Source organism: Mytilus galloprovincialis, chromosome 3 (assembly GCF_965363235.1).
Source record: "Mytilus galloprovincialis chromosome 3, xbMytGall1.hap1.1, whole genome shotgun sequence".
Lineage (NCBI taxonomy): Eukaryota > Metazoa > Mollusca > Bivalvia > Mytilida > Mytilidae > Mytilus > Mytilus galloprovincialis.
Genome location: NC_134840.1, coordinates 85,636,073 through 85,651,180, shown reverse-complemented (window position 1 = coordinate 85,651,180; position 15,108 = coordinate 85,636,073). Strand labels below are relative to the sequence as shown.

General features: G+C 32.4%; 1 protein-coding gene across 1 annotated transcript in view; it reads left to right on the top strand.

The window, feature by feature from the left end:
* The window catches only part of LOC143066844 (uncharacterized), a 47,148-nt gene that overhangs the window by 10,726 nt on the left and 21,314 nt on the right, over positions 1-15,108 (top strand). Inside the window, exons 17-40 of the mRNA XM_076239655.1 lie at positions 22-162; positions 590-730; positions 982-1,122; positions 1,504-1,644; positions 1,928-2,068; positions 2,784-2,924; positions 3,635-3,775; positions 3,981-4,121; positions 4,425-4,565; positions 5,219-5,359; positions 5,854-5,994; positions 6,148-6,288; positions 6,881-7,021; positions 7,456-7,596; positions 7,873-8,013; positions 9,163-9,303; positions 9,673-9,813; positions 11,024-11,164; positions 11,632-11,772; positions 12,608-12,748; positions 12,985-13,125; positions 13,714-13,854; positions 14,208-14,348; positions 14,788-14,928. Of these exons, the coding sequence (XP_076095770.1) occupies positions 22-162; positions 590-730; positions 982-1,122; positions 1,504-1,644; positions 1,928-2,068; positions 2,784-2,924; positions 3,635-3,775; positions 3,981-4,121; positions 4,425-4,565; positions 5,219-5,359; positions 5,854-5,994; positions 6,148-6,288; positions 6,881-7,021; positions 7,456-7,596; positions 7,873-8,013; positions 9,163-9,303; positions 9,673-9,813; positions 11,024-11,164; positions 11,632-11,772; positions 12,608-12,748; positions 12,985-13,125; positions 13,714-13,854; positions 14,208-14,348; positions 14,788-14,928 (3,384 nt within the window). The remainder of the gene's footprint in view (positions 1-21; positions 163-589; positions 731-981; positions 1,123-1,503; positions 1,645-1,927; positions 2,069-2,783; positions 2,925-3,634; positions 3,776-3,980; positions 4,122-4,424; positions 4,566-5,218; positions 5,360-5,853; positions 5,995-6,147; positions 6,289-6,880; positions 7,022-7,455; positions 7,597-7,872; positions 8,014-9,162; positions 9,304-9,672; positions 9,814-11,023; positions 11,165-11,631; positions 11,773-12,607; positions 12,749-12,984; positions 13,126-13,713; positions 13,855-14,207; positions 14,349-14,787; positions 14,929-15,108) is intronic.

The following is a 15,108-nucleotide window of genomic DNA, read 5'->3' as shown; positions in this document are numbered from 1 at the left end:
TATAATCAAACTTTATTTCAGAACCACTGCCTTGTATCATGAGTGAATGGACAGCTTGGAGTTCACCAGATGAAACAGGAACCACATACAGAGTAAGATATGTAATCAGACCTGCTCTTAATGGTGGCAAAGAATGTGAAGATCTTTTACAACTCAACAAAGGTACTATTATTGTTATAAATGGATGACATGTTGCCACTTGTATGTCTTGTCTTTAAGAGAATACATTTTATAAGTAAGAATGAAGAAACTGAATTAAACCTAATTTTGATAAATGAAGGATTTTTGATATTGCATATGAATTACAAAAGCTTATATCTAATATATAAGATCTGTTTGTTGTTATGATGAAAATTGGAAGTTTTGATACCAATTTGCACTGATAGAATTTGCTTTGCTGAAATTTTAAGGAATTCACACCTGAATTGTATTGTATGGTAGCTGTCTCATTGACCTCACATCTTATATAATAAACAACAAATAAATTGAATGAAACAGGATGATATATATACACCAACACACGATTGCACACTCTAGTTTAGTTGTAAATAACTTTTGTCACAATATATAAAAACTATTCATATTTCAGTACCACTGCCATGTATTGCTGGTCCCTGGTCTGAATGGAGCAAACCTGATTCCACTGGAACCAGATATAAATCCAGAATGACATTGAGACCCAATTTGAATGGAGGAAAAGAATGTCCAGATCTTCTACAACTAACTAAAGGTATGCAGGCAAATTTAATATATAAGGATGGTTGATACTGTAAAGTCTCAAGAAATTATTGAGATGTTTTTATAAGGGCACAGTATCTTTTTTGCAATCATACCACATGTTCTTATTTTTATAAGTAAAATACAAAAATTATAATTGCATTCACTACACAAAAATTATATCCTCTGAGCCTCAAGTCACAGAAATTGACACGTGTATATCAACTTAACAATACTTCAGCAACTCTATATTTTTACTTATAGTGCCACTTCCATGTCTAATGAGCCCATGGACTGCATGGACTAAACCAGATGCCACAGGAACTACATATAGAGTAAGATATGTACTAAGACCTTCTGTAAATGGTGGTAAAGAATGTGAAGACCTTATGGAACTCAACAAAGGTAATTTTCATCCTTATGACAATTGTTTTCTGGTTAGAAATGAAAAGTAATTATTTATGATAATCGAGTTACTTGGTAATGAAGTATAATAGATTTCATGGTAGAAACACCATCTAAAATTTATTCAAAAGTTTATTCAAATGTCAGTTAAGCCCAATGCTTTAATAATTTGACCAAAATTTAGAAATTTTTAAGTAAAATAAGAAATTTGCTTCAAAAACATTGTTCTTTATGGTAAATATTTACTTATGTCTGAAAATTGTCCAAAAAGGTAACAATACTATTTTCTTTCTTAGAAATAGAGTTATTGAAATTTTTGTTTTATGTATGTAGCAAGTGTTCTTTGTAAAGTGTTCATTTCTATAATCATCTTTTTTTCAGTACCATTGCCATGCATAATCAGTGAATGGACATACTGGAGCAAACCTGATGCCACTGGATCTAGATACAGAGTTAGATATGTGGTCAGACCTGGACTTAATGGTGGAAAAGAATGTGAAGATCTCATGGAAATCAGCAAAGGTATTATTTGTACTCAAAATATATTATTTGTGCTCACAATATATTATTTGTATACACAATATATTATTTTGACTCACAATATTAACTTGTACTCACAATTTTTGTTTATTTACAGCTAAAGCAATAGTTGTCTGTCCTTTTTACTTGCCGTCAGACTAATGGTTTTAAAAAATTACAAGAAATCGAAAAATGGGTTTTGGTTTTTTTTTCTGTTACAATTGGGAAATTTTAGATGACATTATAGAAATATAGCCATAACTTTTTGAAATTTTGCCTGTTTCAGTACCATTGCCATGCATTGTCAGTGAATGGACAGCTTGGAGTGCACCTGATGCTACAGGAGGCAGATACAGAGTCAGATATGTCATCAGACCTGGTCTTAATGGTGGAAAAGAATGTCCAGACCTCATTGAGATTACCAAAGGTTTGTTGAGATTAATTGGGATTAATATTTTCTCGTGTTTCATATTCATAAAAATAAGGGGAGATAATAAAAGCATGAAAAATTAAAATTTTATTGTCTCCCTTAGACATTTTTAGAAAATGTAATGCTTTAAAACAAAACATCCTAATGGTTGTACCCATTTAAAAGAAATAACAAATGCTAGTAAGATAGAATACATTGCAACAGTGGCTAAACATAAACAAATAATGAGTGATCGATTAATTGATTGACTGTTCATTAAGTGGACAATATTGAGGAACTATATATATTATATTAAACTTTTTTAATCAAATATCTAAACAACATTCACTTTTCATTCTTTTTATATTCTCTAAGTCATTTCACTTTCACTTTCATTTTCTATTTATATGACATAGCCATAACTACTGTAATTATACTTACACTTCCAGTTAATGGCTCAACCACAAGAAATGCACCTCACTGTAAATTGTGTAACATTGTCCTGATGACGCCTATCTATAGGTGAAACATGTCGACCAAATAAACCAATACCATGGGGTGAAAGTTGGAGTATTGTAGTCTTTTGTGGCAACACATACTTATTTATTTTAAGACAAATGTAAATACCTAGTGGTATCCACTCGTTTTTACCCTACCACACAAACACCACTTCAGGTGTTGGTTCACTTGATAGAATTACATGAAAGATAAAGTATGTTTTCTTTTAATTCAGAACCACTGCCATGTATTATGAGTGACTGGAGTAAATGGGTTGGACCAGATGCATCTGGAACTATGTACAGATACAGATATGTTGTCAGACCAGCTCTTAATGGTGGCAAAGAATGTGAAGACCTTCTTCAACTCAAGAAAGGTTAATTGATTTAAATTTTTTCTGGATTTTTTCACAATTATTCACTCATGTTTGATATCTCATCTTGAATTTGCAGACATACGATTTGGATGGATTTGATATGTTTTAAATGAACACTGTGAAATTAGAATCTATAAGTGCATTTATTTTTTGTATACCAATTGTGGATTTCTTAGTAATTATAGGTGAAACATGAAATAAATTGTTTAAGGTACAACAAATTTCGGATCCCCTTATATATATGCAGATCTCTGCAAAACCAAGTAATCAAATATCTATGGACATGCAAGTTTTCCATAATCCAAATAAATTGGTACTCCTGAAAAAAAAAGAATCCACAGTAGTTTAAGGTGGTACCTAACACTACAGGGAGATAACTCTGTAAAATCAGCAGAATGTTTTAATGACGTTGTTGTGTTGTTAAGGGAATATTAAGCATCTCAATGATCAAAATAAGTGTTTGTCAAACTGCTATATAACCAGTGTAATTTTTCTCATTAAACGGTTGGTTCAAATTTTTTGAATTTTTTATATTTTTGTTAAAGGGTCAAAGTAAATAATGTGTCAAAATTTTATGAAAATTAAATGAGCCAAATTAATTTCAGTGAAAGTGTTGGGTACCACCTTAAAGTCAATGAAATGAGTGCCCGATTAAACAAAGAGAAATCAAGTTATGAAATTTAATTGTTCCAATTCTTAAATTATTCCAGTACCACTTCCATGTCTCATGTCTGACTGGACAACATGGAGCAAACCTGATGCTACAGGATCAAGATACAGAGTAAGATATGTAATAAGACCTGCTCTGAATGGTGGAAAAGAATGTGAAGATCTCATGCAGATTGGCAAAGGTAATTCTAAGTTTCAGTTTTTCTTTGCAAAGCAGTTTTTCAGAAAAAAAATCTAGAATTTTTTACATATAAAGAAATGAATATGCATTTTTGTATCTAATGAATGATTTGCTGATTTTAACTTTATGTAAATTATGCTTTGATTTCTTTATTTTGACTATCATGGTTTCACTCCACATTTAATTGTAATTTTTGATATTTTTAGTACCACTGCCATGTATCATGTCTGACTGGTCTGCATGGAGTGCACCAGATGCCTCAGGATCCAGATACAGAGTTAGATATGTAATCAGACCTGCTCTTAATGGTGGCAAAGAATGTGAAGATTTACTTCAAACCGGAAAAGGTGAATACATCTATTTTCACATCTTATACTTTTGTTAAGCATTTTAACTAGCTTTACTAATTGCGAAGGCAAACAAACCTGTCTTCAGAATCAGTTGCAATTATATGTTCTTTTAAAGTTTTGTTAAGTGTACTGTTTGATAGATACAAATAGATAAAAAGATCGGGAAAATTTATTCAATTGGAACTTTAGTTTTCTCCGTTAGAATTGGTAGATCATTCACTGAATAATTTTGCTGGAATAAAAATAAACTCCAGATAAACATTAAATATATTTAATTATATGTGTTTATTTTTATTTCAGTACCATTGCCTTGTATTGTTTCTGATTGGACCACATGGAGTGCACCTGATGCCTCTGGAACCAGATACAGAGTAAGATATGTAATCAGACCTGCTTTGAATGGTGCCAAATGTGGAGAAGATCTCATTGATGTTACTAAAGGTGAGATTTGCACACACACGAAAGGATCTGTGCCTTGCATGGTTTAGTGTTTGATGAGAATTTTCCCATTGAGTTATGCAATAAGTTCTAGATTCTTTTTTTTTCACGAGGGAAACGCATTAAATATTAGAGGAGAACAATTACACAACATTAAAATGTACAAAAGCACACACAGCAACGGACTAAACATTACACAAAATCCGATGAGAATAACCAATATAACATCAAAACCAAATACATGAATTTGGGATAGAAAAGTACCGTGACACGTCTTATAGTAATCTGAATTCACACTCAAATATAAGAGAAACCAAACGACACAACGGAAACACAACGTAAAAATATTACACACACAGAAACGAACTATGATATAACAATGGCCATTTTCCTGACTTGGTACAGGACATTTTTAAAGAAAAAAATGGTGGGTTGAACCTGGTTTTGTGGCATGCCAAACCTCGCACTAAACTATAGTTTTCAAGCTGTCTTAAATATCTTATATACAGAGGAAAAATACAATATTAAATAAGGCTATGTGATAATTTATAGATATCACTTATATCTAACTCTTTTGATAATGAATCATTTTTGAGTTTCAAGAATTGACAAACAGTTATTCTGATTTAATACATACTGATTGAAATTTTTTCCAGTACCTCTTCCATGTATCATGTCTGACTGGTCCGACTGGAGTGCACCTGATTCCACAGGAACAAGATTCAGAGTAAGATACATGATCAGACCTCCTCTCAATGGTGGCAAAGAATGTGAAGATCTCATCCAACTTGGCAAAGGTAATGTAAAATATCAACTAGTAACGCTGTCTAGATTAAACTTTAAATAATTTGTCATTTCAGAATCCAATGTTTTCTGAGTATATTTTCAAAAGCTTACACCAAAATGTGCTTAGAACGTTCAAAACCATGATAATTCAACCAATCATTTTGGTGTGTCAGCAATGAGATTACCCACAGTACTTTAGATTCTGAAAAGGCAAATTGGCATCATATACATTCAGTCTTAGATTATTTTTCCTCTGGGGAAACAGAAAATGTTAATTAAATTAATTTGTGAAATTGATAAATAACACAGCTCCATAGAAAAAAAAACATAACTAAAATTAAAACAATGGACAAGCAGTTACTGTGTGAGCTATTAACAAAAACACAAAACCATTCAGTATTGATGAATTATTAAATGGCTGATGTTTGTTCTATTGTATTTAAAACTTTCTCAAATATGATGTATAGAACATTAAAAAAATTAATTGTTTCTTTAATTATTCTAGTACCACTGCCATGTCTTATGTCTGACTGGACAGCATGGAGTGCACCTGATGCCACAGGAACAAGATACAGAGTAAGATACATGACAAGACCAGCATTGAATGGTGGAAAAGAATGTGAAGATCTCATCCAAATTGGCAAAGGTAATATAAATATTGAACAGAAATAGTTATAACTCTCAATTTTTAAAGCAGATATGAAATTTAGAACATTAGTAACAGAAAAATGCTGTACTCAGACGTGATATTAACTATTTTAAAGACAAAATATCTAATGGATCCAATCGCTTATTTCAGTACCACTTCCATGTATTATGGGACCTTGGAGTAAATGGGTGGGACCAGATGCAACTGGTACCGTGTACAGATTCAGAATGATGGTACGACCAGCTCTTAATGGCGGAAAAGAATGTGAAGATCTCATTCAACTGAAGAAAGGTATTTTATGACAAGATTATTTGGGATATGCTAATAGTTTTTGAAAAGTATGTGTTGATAATTTTGTCAAAAAAGAGGGACGAAAGATACCAAAGGGACAGTCAAACTCATAAATCTAAAACAAACTGACAAGGCCATGGCTAAAAAATGAAAAAGACAAACAAACAACAGCACACACAACACAACATAGAAAACTAAAGAATAAACAACACGAACCCCACCAAAAAACTAGGGGTGATCTCAGGTGCTCCGGAAGGGTAAGCAGATCCTGCTCCACATGCGGCACCCGTCGTGTTGCTTATGTGATAACAAATCCGGTAAATGGTCTAATTCGGTAGGTACCATTCATGAAAGGGAAGGGGATTGTAGTTACGACGTAAGGAACATATCTGATATCATTTGTGAAACGGTTATTCCATAACGGTCAACCAATTCGTGATGGCGTCCGTAAAATTTACGAGTCAAACTGTACATAAGCAAATTTTTATATTTTTGAATTGTTGATATTATGATTACTGCAACTATTGCAAACTGAATGAGACAAAACATGGGAAAATCAACTTATATATAAAGAGATCTCCTTTTTTTACAGAACCACTCCCATGTATCATGTCTGACTGGACCGCATGGTCAGCACCTGATGCTACAGGAACAAGATATAGAGTCAGATATATGGTTAGACCAGCACTTAATGGTGGAAAAGAATGTGCTGACCTCATACAGATCGGCAAAGGTTGGTTTAAATTTATAGTAATAAACATATTTTAATAAATACATTTTAACTATAATATATTACATTCTTGTTAAATTCTAAAATTTAAATTTCTCACAAAAATAAAAAACAAATGTCAATAGTTGAAATTTCATGTTGTTTTTTCAACTGGACACTTTATTTGAATTAACAAACTATCAATATATTTATATCTGAATATTTTCTAGATATTGAAATTGATATTGCATAAGTAAAACACTTTGTTTCAAGTGACTTCATCTTACCTTTAATTAAGATTCAGCTAAACAAATTTTGATTTCAACTGAGCAAATATTTTGAAATACTGATACCTTTGATGAAATAAAAAAGGATAAACCAGTTGTTTACACATTTATAAAGATTTATGCAGTAAAAATCTCAAGATAGATTGTTAATTATTGTATCTTCCATTGTAGTACCACTTCCATGTATCATGTCCGACTGGACTGACTGGAGTGCACCTGATGCCACAGGAACCTCATACAGAGTCAGATATGTTCTCAGACCTGCTCTCAATGGCGGCAAAGAATGTGAAGATCTCATGCAACTCAAGAAATGTAAGTATTTGCTTGGCATTGCATTATTAAACCCTATAATAAATTAATTTAGAATGTATAGGTATAATAACTTTAATAAATAACCATAAATGAATATTGAAATGGCGATAAAAAAAATACAAATTAAAGAAATCCAGACACCACCATGGTCAAAAGAAAAGGCAAATGGTAATCCAAAAACTATATCACTGAAAACTAAAAGATTGAATGATATAAAAACCAATTTAAACCCAGGATTAAAACAATTCTAAGTGAAAACTTTTTTTTCAATTGTAGTACCATTGCCATGTATCATGAGTGAATGGACCGCATGGAGTGCACCTGATGCTACAGGAACCACATACAGATACAGATATGTTGTCAGACCTGCTCTTAATGGTGGCAAAGAATGTGAAGATCTTCTTCAACTCAACAAAGGTATTTCTATGCTTTTTCAATTTAAAACATGTCCATCTTTATTTTTATCTCATGAAATATGATTAAAAGTTGATTTTTTTGGGGTGAATTTCGACTACATTTTTAGCTCACCTGGGCCGAAGGGCCAAGTGAGCTTTTCTCATCACTTGGCATCCGTCGTCCGTTGTTGTCTGCTGTCCGTTGTCCTTAACTTTTACAAAAATCTTCTACTCTAAAACTACTGGGCCAAATTTAACCAAACATGGCCACAATCATCATTGGGGTATCTAGTTTAAAAAATGTGTCCGGTAACTTGACCAACTAACCAAGATGGCTGCCATGGCTAAAAATAGAGCATAGGGGTAAAATGCAGTTTTTGGCTTATAACTCAAAAACCAAAGCATTTAGAGCAAATCTGACAGGAAGTGAAATTGTTTATCAGGCAAAGATCTATCTGTCCTGGAATTTTCAGATGAATCGGATAACCAATTGTTAGGTTGCTGCCCCTGAATTGGTAATTTTAAGGAAATTTTGCTGTTTTTGGTTATTACCTTGAATACTATAATAGATAGAGATAAACTGTAAACAGCAATAATGTACAGCAAAGTAAGACCTAAAAATAAGTCAAACACAACCAAAATGGTCAATTGACACCCTAAGGAGTTATTGCCCTTCATAGTCAATTTTTAACAATTTTCATAAAACTTGTAGATTTTCCCGACATTTTCCACTGAAACTACTAGGCCAAGTTCATTATAGATAAAAATAATTGTAAGCAGCAAGAATGTTAAGTAAAGTAAGATCTAAAAACACATCACATCACCAAAACACAATTTTGTCATGAATCCATCTGTATCCTTTGTTGACCAAGGTGAGCGACACAGGCTCTTAAGAGCCTCTAGTTTTGTTAGATACAGTTTAATTATTTCCCCTGAATTGAACTGTTTTTTTTCCAAAGTTATCTACCATGGTAAAATCACAGATTCTTTTTTTTTAGTGTCTATTTTTAAAATAAGAAAAACAAATTAGCAATTGTATGTACAAAATAATGTTAAAGAATTCTTTGTTTCAGTCTCACTATTTTAAAACTTTATGTCTCCGCCTCTCACAAATGACTTTAAATATGTTATTTTACTGTTCAGTATGATGAGTAAATTTGTTATGTTTTAGTACCACTGCCATGTATTGCTGGTGACTGGACAACATGGTCAGCACCTGATTCCACTGGAGGCAGATTTAGATTTAGAATGACATTGAGACCTGCATTGAATGGAGGAAAAGAATGTCCTGACCTTCTACAATTAAGCAAAGGTCAGTAAGATATTTGATTATAAATTGATAATACTAGTAATGTATTTACGATCAATTTTATAGATAAAGCCTTTCTGTTTAATAATAAGGAAAAGACCAAATATGATTCTCGAGTGGCTTATCCTGAGACAAACCAAACGGGCTGCATATTGAAGAGTCTTAAAAAAAGTAATTTCCCTAAGAGAATCAAAATGATTCTTTCATGTCATGCTTTTATATGCTCATTTTGAATAGGTAGGTATTTTACATGTGTATATTCTAAAGATTTTGACAAATATAGTTCCTGCAAATATAAGTTTGGCATAGAACATAACCTGACAGACAAATGTAAATAGCAGTCAGTATATTATTCCTGATTAACTTTTTTAGTACCTCTGCCATGTCTTATGAGCCCATGGACTGCATGGAGTAAACCAGATGCTTCTGGAACCATATACAGAGTTAGAATGGTACTCAGACCTGCTCTTAATGGTGGCAAAGAATGTGAAGACCTTATGCAACTTAACAAAGGTAATTATTACTACAAGGAGTACAAGCCCATGTAAACTTTTTCAAATTATTCTTAAAAATAAGAAGATGTTATATCAATGACAATGAGACACCTCTCCATCTAAGTCTTAATGTGTAAAATCTAAACCATTATAGGTCAAAGTACAGCCTTGAACAGGGAGTCTTAGATTATACATTTTTTTTATATACTGTGGATTCATTTTTATTCGTGGTATACCAATTTTCGTGGGTTTCGTGGGTCACAGCGAACCACGAATTTAAGAATTCAACGAAGAATAATCCCGAGAAATGTGTATGGAGTCGGATGTTTATTTCCGGTTATGTTATGCAGTTCTAGTATAGTGTTGATTAGCGATATATAAACATTGTTACATAACACGTGTTTTTTATTGAAAGAAGATACAAGTATTTTGATTAAATCTATAATAAATATATCGAATATCAGTGATAATTTACTTTTTGAAATTGATTAAAACTGTTCATGGAAAATAACTGCAAGTTGTTAATTACCGTGTCATAGTTTGGTTTACCAGTGATTAAAAATCAGTAGGATTAAGTACGGGGAGATTGCCCGTAGGTAATATTGTTTATGACAGGAACATTTATTTTCACACCTTATACTTATATCACTGTTTATTATATCGTGATTAGGGAAATGAGCTTTCAATCATAAAGTTTTGAATGCCTTATAGAATTCAGACAAGAATTTATTAATTGTAAAACAAACAAATAACTAGTTGTCTCTGTCCATTATTGTAATCGAAGTTATCAATGAACACTTTAAACTAGAATGACCAAGCGAGGATTTTGACAATTCAAAACTTTTTCAATGAATTCCTTCTTTTTTGTTTTGTTTTATTATTGATCAAACCAAGGAGGTTATATGATCTCATAAATCAAAAAGAAATCCACGAATTACGTATCTAATTTTTTGTTGTTGTAATCAGCGATCCACGAATTTACGTATACCACGAAATGCCTTTTTTTCTCTATCCACGAAAATAGATACCCACGAAAATAAATGAATCCACAGTACTTTTACGTAAATTATCTGAAATTTTTACGTAAATTATCTGAAATTTAATAAAATATTTAAGTCAGTTGAGCACAATTGGGGAATTTTAGATTTTTTCAAGTAATGAAATAGGCCTCATTAAATATACTGTTAATAGAAAATAACATTCCCTGATAATGATTCTTATTTATTCAGTACCATTGCCATGTATCATGAGTGAATGGACAGCATGGACTAAACCTGATGCCTCAGGAACTGTATACAGAGTTAGATATGTAGTCAGACCATCAGTTAATGGTGGCAAAGAATGTGAAGATCTTCTCCAACTTAAAAAAGGTATAGATTTTTTCTATGCAAATAACTTATTAGAATCAATTATTCTGTCGAGTTTTGATCTATTGATATAGAAACCAATAGATAATGTTTCAGTTTGCAGTAAAATATCAGACAAAAAGTGTTTTTTAACTTGAAGACTATCCATGGTCTTCTCTTATAAAACATATAAATACAGATTTTGTTATAACAAGCCCTGATCTACTTGAATTAAAGGGAAATGAGGAATAGACTTCAGTGATACAATCATAAAAATATTGATTTTTGGAAACAGTTTTAAAATGACATTTAAGAAATAAGTGTTTATGATATGTTAGATAGAACTGTTGAAAAAAAAAATCATATTTGATTAAAATGAGACTATATAGTGTCGGTGATCTTCTGCATTTCCAACATTGAAATAAACTAAGCTTAAAGAAAGAATCAAATGGTTTTTCAGTTATAATCTAATAAACTATATCATATTATAGACAAACTGCCATGTATCATGAGTGACTGGAGTGCATGGTCCAAACCTGATGCTTCAGGAACCAGATACAGAGTAAGATATGTGATTAGACCTTCACTTAATGGAGGAAAAGAATGTGAAGACCTCCTTCAAATAGGCAAAGGTTTGTATTAATGAGTACTTATAGTGTTTATATACTATATGTATATTTCTGTTTATATTTAATGACCATATTATAACAAAAAAAGTATGACAAAAAATTTGAAGCCAATGATAACTTTGTTTAATTTCAAGTACAAAAATACTTACTTACTTACTTAGTCCTTGCTATGCCTTATGGCACATAGGGCAAGGTTCTTGGCCTTGTTTCCGAAACTGCATTTTTTTTATGAGACGAGTAGTTGGTATTGTGCTCAACCCCCAACCTTGAGGGCCAGTTGATTTCGTGTTAAGGTTCCAGTCCTCTAGATCAGTTGCCAACCAAGGCTTACAAGTCATGATCTGTCCGTATTTGTTCAAGTTGTCTCTTTTAGATAGGTTGCCTTGCTGGGCTTATGACTCCTATCTAGCCAACTGTTTACCCATAGCTGGAGCAAGATTGATGAGTGCATGGGCATGTCCACACATCGGTGGGCCTGCACACTGCATCTCTATGGCCCTAGCTGCTCCGAGATCCCCAAGCAGTTCAGCCTGACTTCAAAAGATGTCAGTTACCAGTGTTACCTATGGGGAGGATACTGCTGGAGTCTTTGTAATGTAGAGGCTGTATACTGGCAGGAAAGACTTACACCTTCGGCTTTCTTTTCACATAAAATATGCTAGCCAGCGGCGATAAGAACTATATAAATAAAACTACCGCACTAGACACATAACATTACCCTGTGGAAGGTACACCACCAACACCTATACAAAAATAATCCTGATTTATATTTGCATTTTTTATAGATTTGTACAAAAATTGTTTTTCAATTGGTTTATGTTATGCTCCCTCTTTTCAGTACCTCTGCCATGTATTATGAGTGACTGGTCCGATTGGAGTGCACCAGACGCAACAGGAACTTCATACAGGGCCCGATATGTAATCAGACCTGCTCTCAATGGCGGCAAAGAATGTGAAGACCTTCTCCAAGTTAAGAAATGTAAGTTTTTCTGTTTTATTTTAAATCAAAACCAGTAGCTAAATAAAGATCACTCTTGATTTTTTTTTTTAATTGTAGATTTTTTTTTTTAATTGTGAAAAAACTGTTTACCTTTGTTTACTTTTGTATTCCCCAAAAACAACATATGAAAAAGCATGTTAATAAATATATATATATATATATATATAAAAAAATGAAATTCACATTATTCTGAAGAATTCTTTTCTTTCTTTTAGTACCACTGCCATGTATCATGAGTGAATGGACCGCATGGAGTGCACCTGATGCCACAGGAACCACATACAGAGTTAGAATGGTACTCAGACCAGCTCTCAATAGTGGCAAAGAATGTGAAGATCTTATGCAACTCAACAAAGGTATGAAATAGTCTTTATAAAAATAGAAAGATGTGGTATGATTGCCAATAAGACAACTCTCCACCAAAGACCAGATGACATAGAAGTAAACAGCTATAGGATTTTTATGGCCTTCAACAATTAGCAAAACTTATGCTGCATAGTCAGCTCTAAAAATCCTGGAAATGACAAAAGTTGAACAATTAAAGCATGATTACAAAATTAATATATCAAAAAATTAGTATTGTTAAGTAGTACAAAAAATATATGATTCATAAAGAAACAGACCCACCTTTACTGGACAAGAAGCCAACTGTTTAGACTATTTTCAGATGCAGTAATGCCCTGGCTCAAATATATATAGTAGATTATTTTTGTAATTTTCTGTACTAGGCAAGATTTATATGAAAAAAAGGTGGTTTGGAACAAATGTCAATACTACAAAGATACCCAATAGTGGAAACTAGAATGGTCATCTCAAGGTCAACATACCTTATGGATTTTATTGTGCGAAAGCTTCATCAACAAATTTAAGGTCTAAAACACCAACTTCATGGTCATTGAAAGTTTTTTTTTTATCCAAATTAAAATGAATCTTTTCTATTACAGTACCACTGCCATGTATTGTCAGTGACTGGACCACATGGTCAGCACCTGATGCTACAGGAACAAGATATAGAGTCAGATACACAGTCAGACCTGCACTTAATGGTGGAAAAGAATGCCCAGATCTCATGCAAATTGCCAAAGGTAAGGAATATTTGTTGTTTTTTTGTATATTAACTTTTGATATACAGTGAAAAAACACAACTTTACAAAAATCAAAAACCTGTCCAATGTGTTCTGAATATGTCAGTGATTTTTATTTTTTAATATAACCTGTTAATAAAACACTGGTCAAAAGCTATATATTTTTATCCCCAAGGGTTTATATACCTAAAGTACTTTCTGAATGCTTGGCATAGTTACAGTATAACACATATGGTATCTGCTATCTGGTAAAATATACTCAATCACTTTTGTATAACTTTGTAACCAAATCAAAGTGAATAGGGAGTGTTTAAGGTTGAAAAATAAGTGTAAATAAAAACCTTTTTTTTCAGTACCACTTCCATGTATCATGTCCGACTGGACCGCATGGGCTGGACCTGATGCCACTGGAACATTCTACAGATACAGATATGTTGTAAGACCTGCTCTTAATGGCGGCAAAGAATGTGACGACCTTCTACAACTCAAAAAGGGTAATTTCTGAATTTGTTTATTGTAAACTTGTTGTTGTTATGTTTATCTTAACATGGACTAAGCGGGGATAAACAAAAACCACTAACAGAAGACAAACAGATAACTCCAATGCAACAGAAAATCAGAAAAAATGGACAGTCAGTGATCCACTAAACATTATACTGGAAACCGTGTTATCCATATAACTTAGAATGGATATTAACCCAAATACAAAACTTCATCATTTAGGATTATGTTGTATGTCTTTTTTGAAAAATGACATATTGCTAGCAATTTAAGGATTTTTTTTATACATGTATTCACTAAACATGTTCAAAGAACAAATCTGAAAAATTTCAGATCCCTTAGTGAGTTTGAAATATTAATAAACTACATGAAAAATGAACATCCACATTTGAAAGTAAATGTGAATATTATAAATGAATTTTATTTCTGCAGGACCATTACCATGTATCATGTCTGACTGGACAGCATGGAGCAAACCTGATGCCACAGGAACAAGATACAGAGTAAGATATGTTGTCAGACCTGCATTGAATGGTGGAAAAGAATGTGAAGACCTCATCCAAATCGGCAAAGGTAAAGCAGGACATTTTCTAAACCCTTAAGATACCAGGTCAATGTTTAAAAAATTATTTATTTACTGAAAATTATAAATGAATAACTTCCTAAGAAGATTTTGTTTAAAGCTTTGTATAGGCTAAATTATTTAAGAATACCCGTTTATTAAGTGTTTTTATGTTGGATTGCTGTCATTTA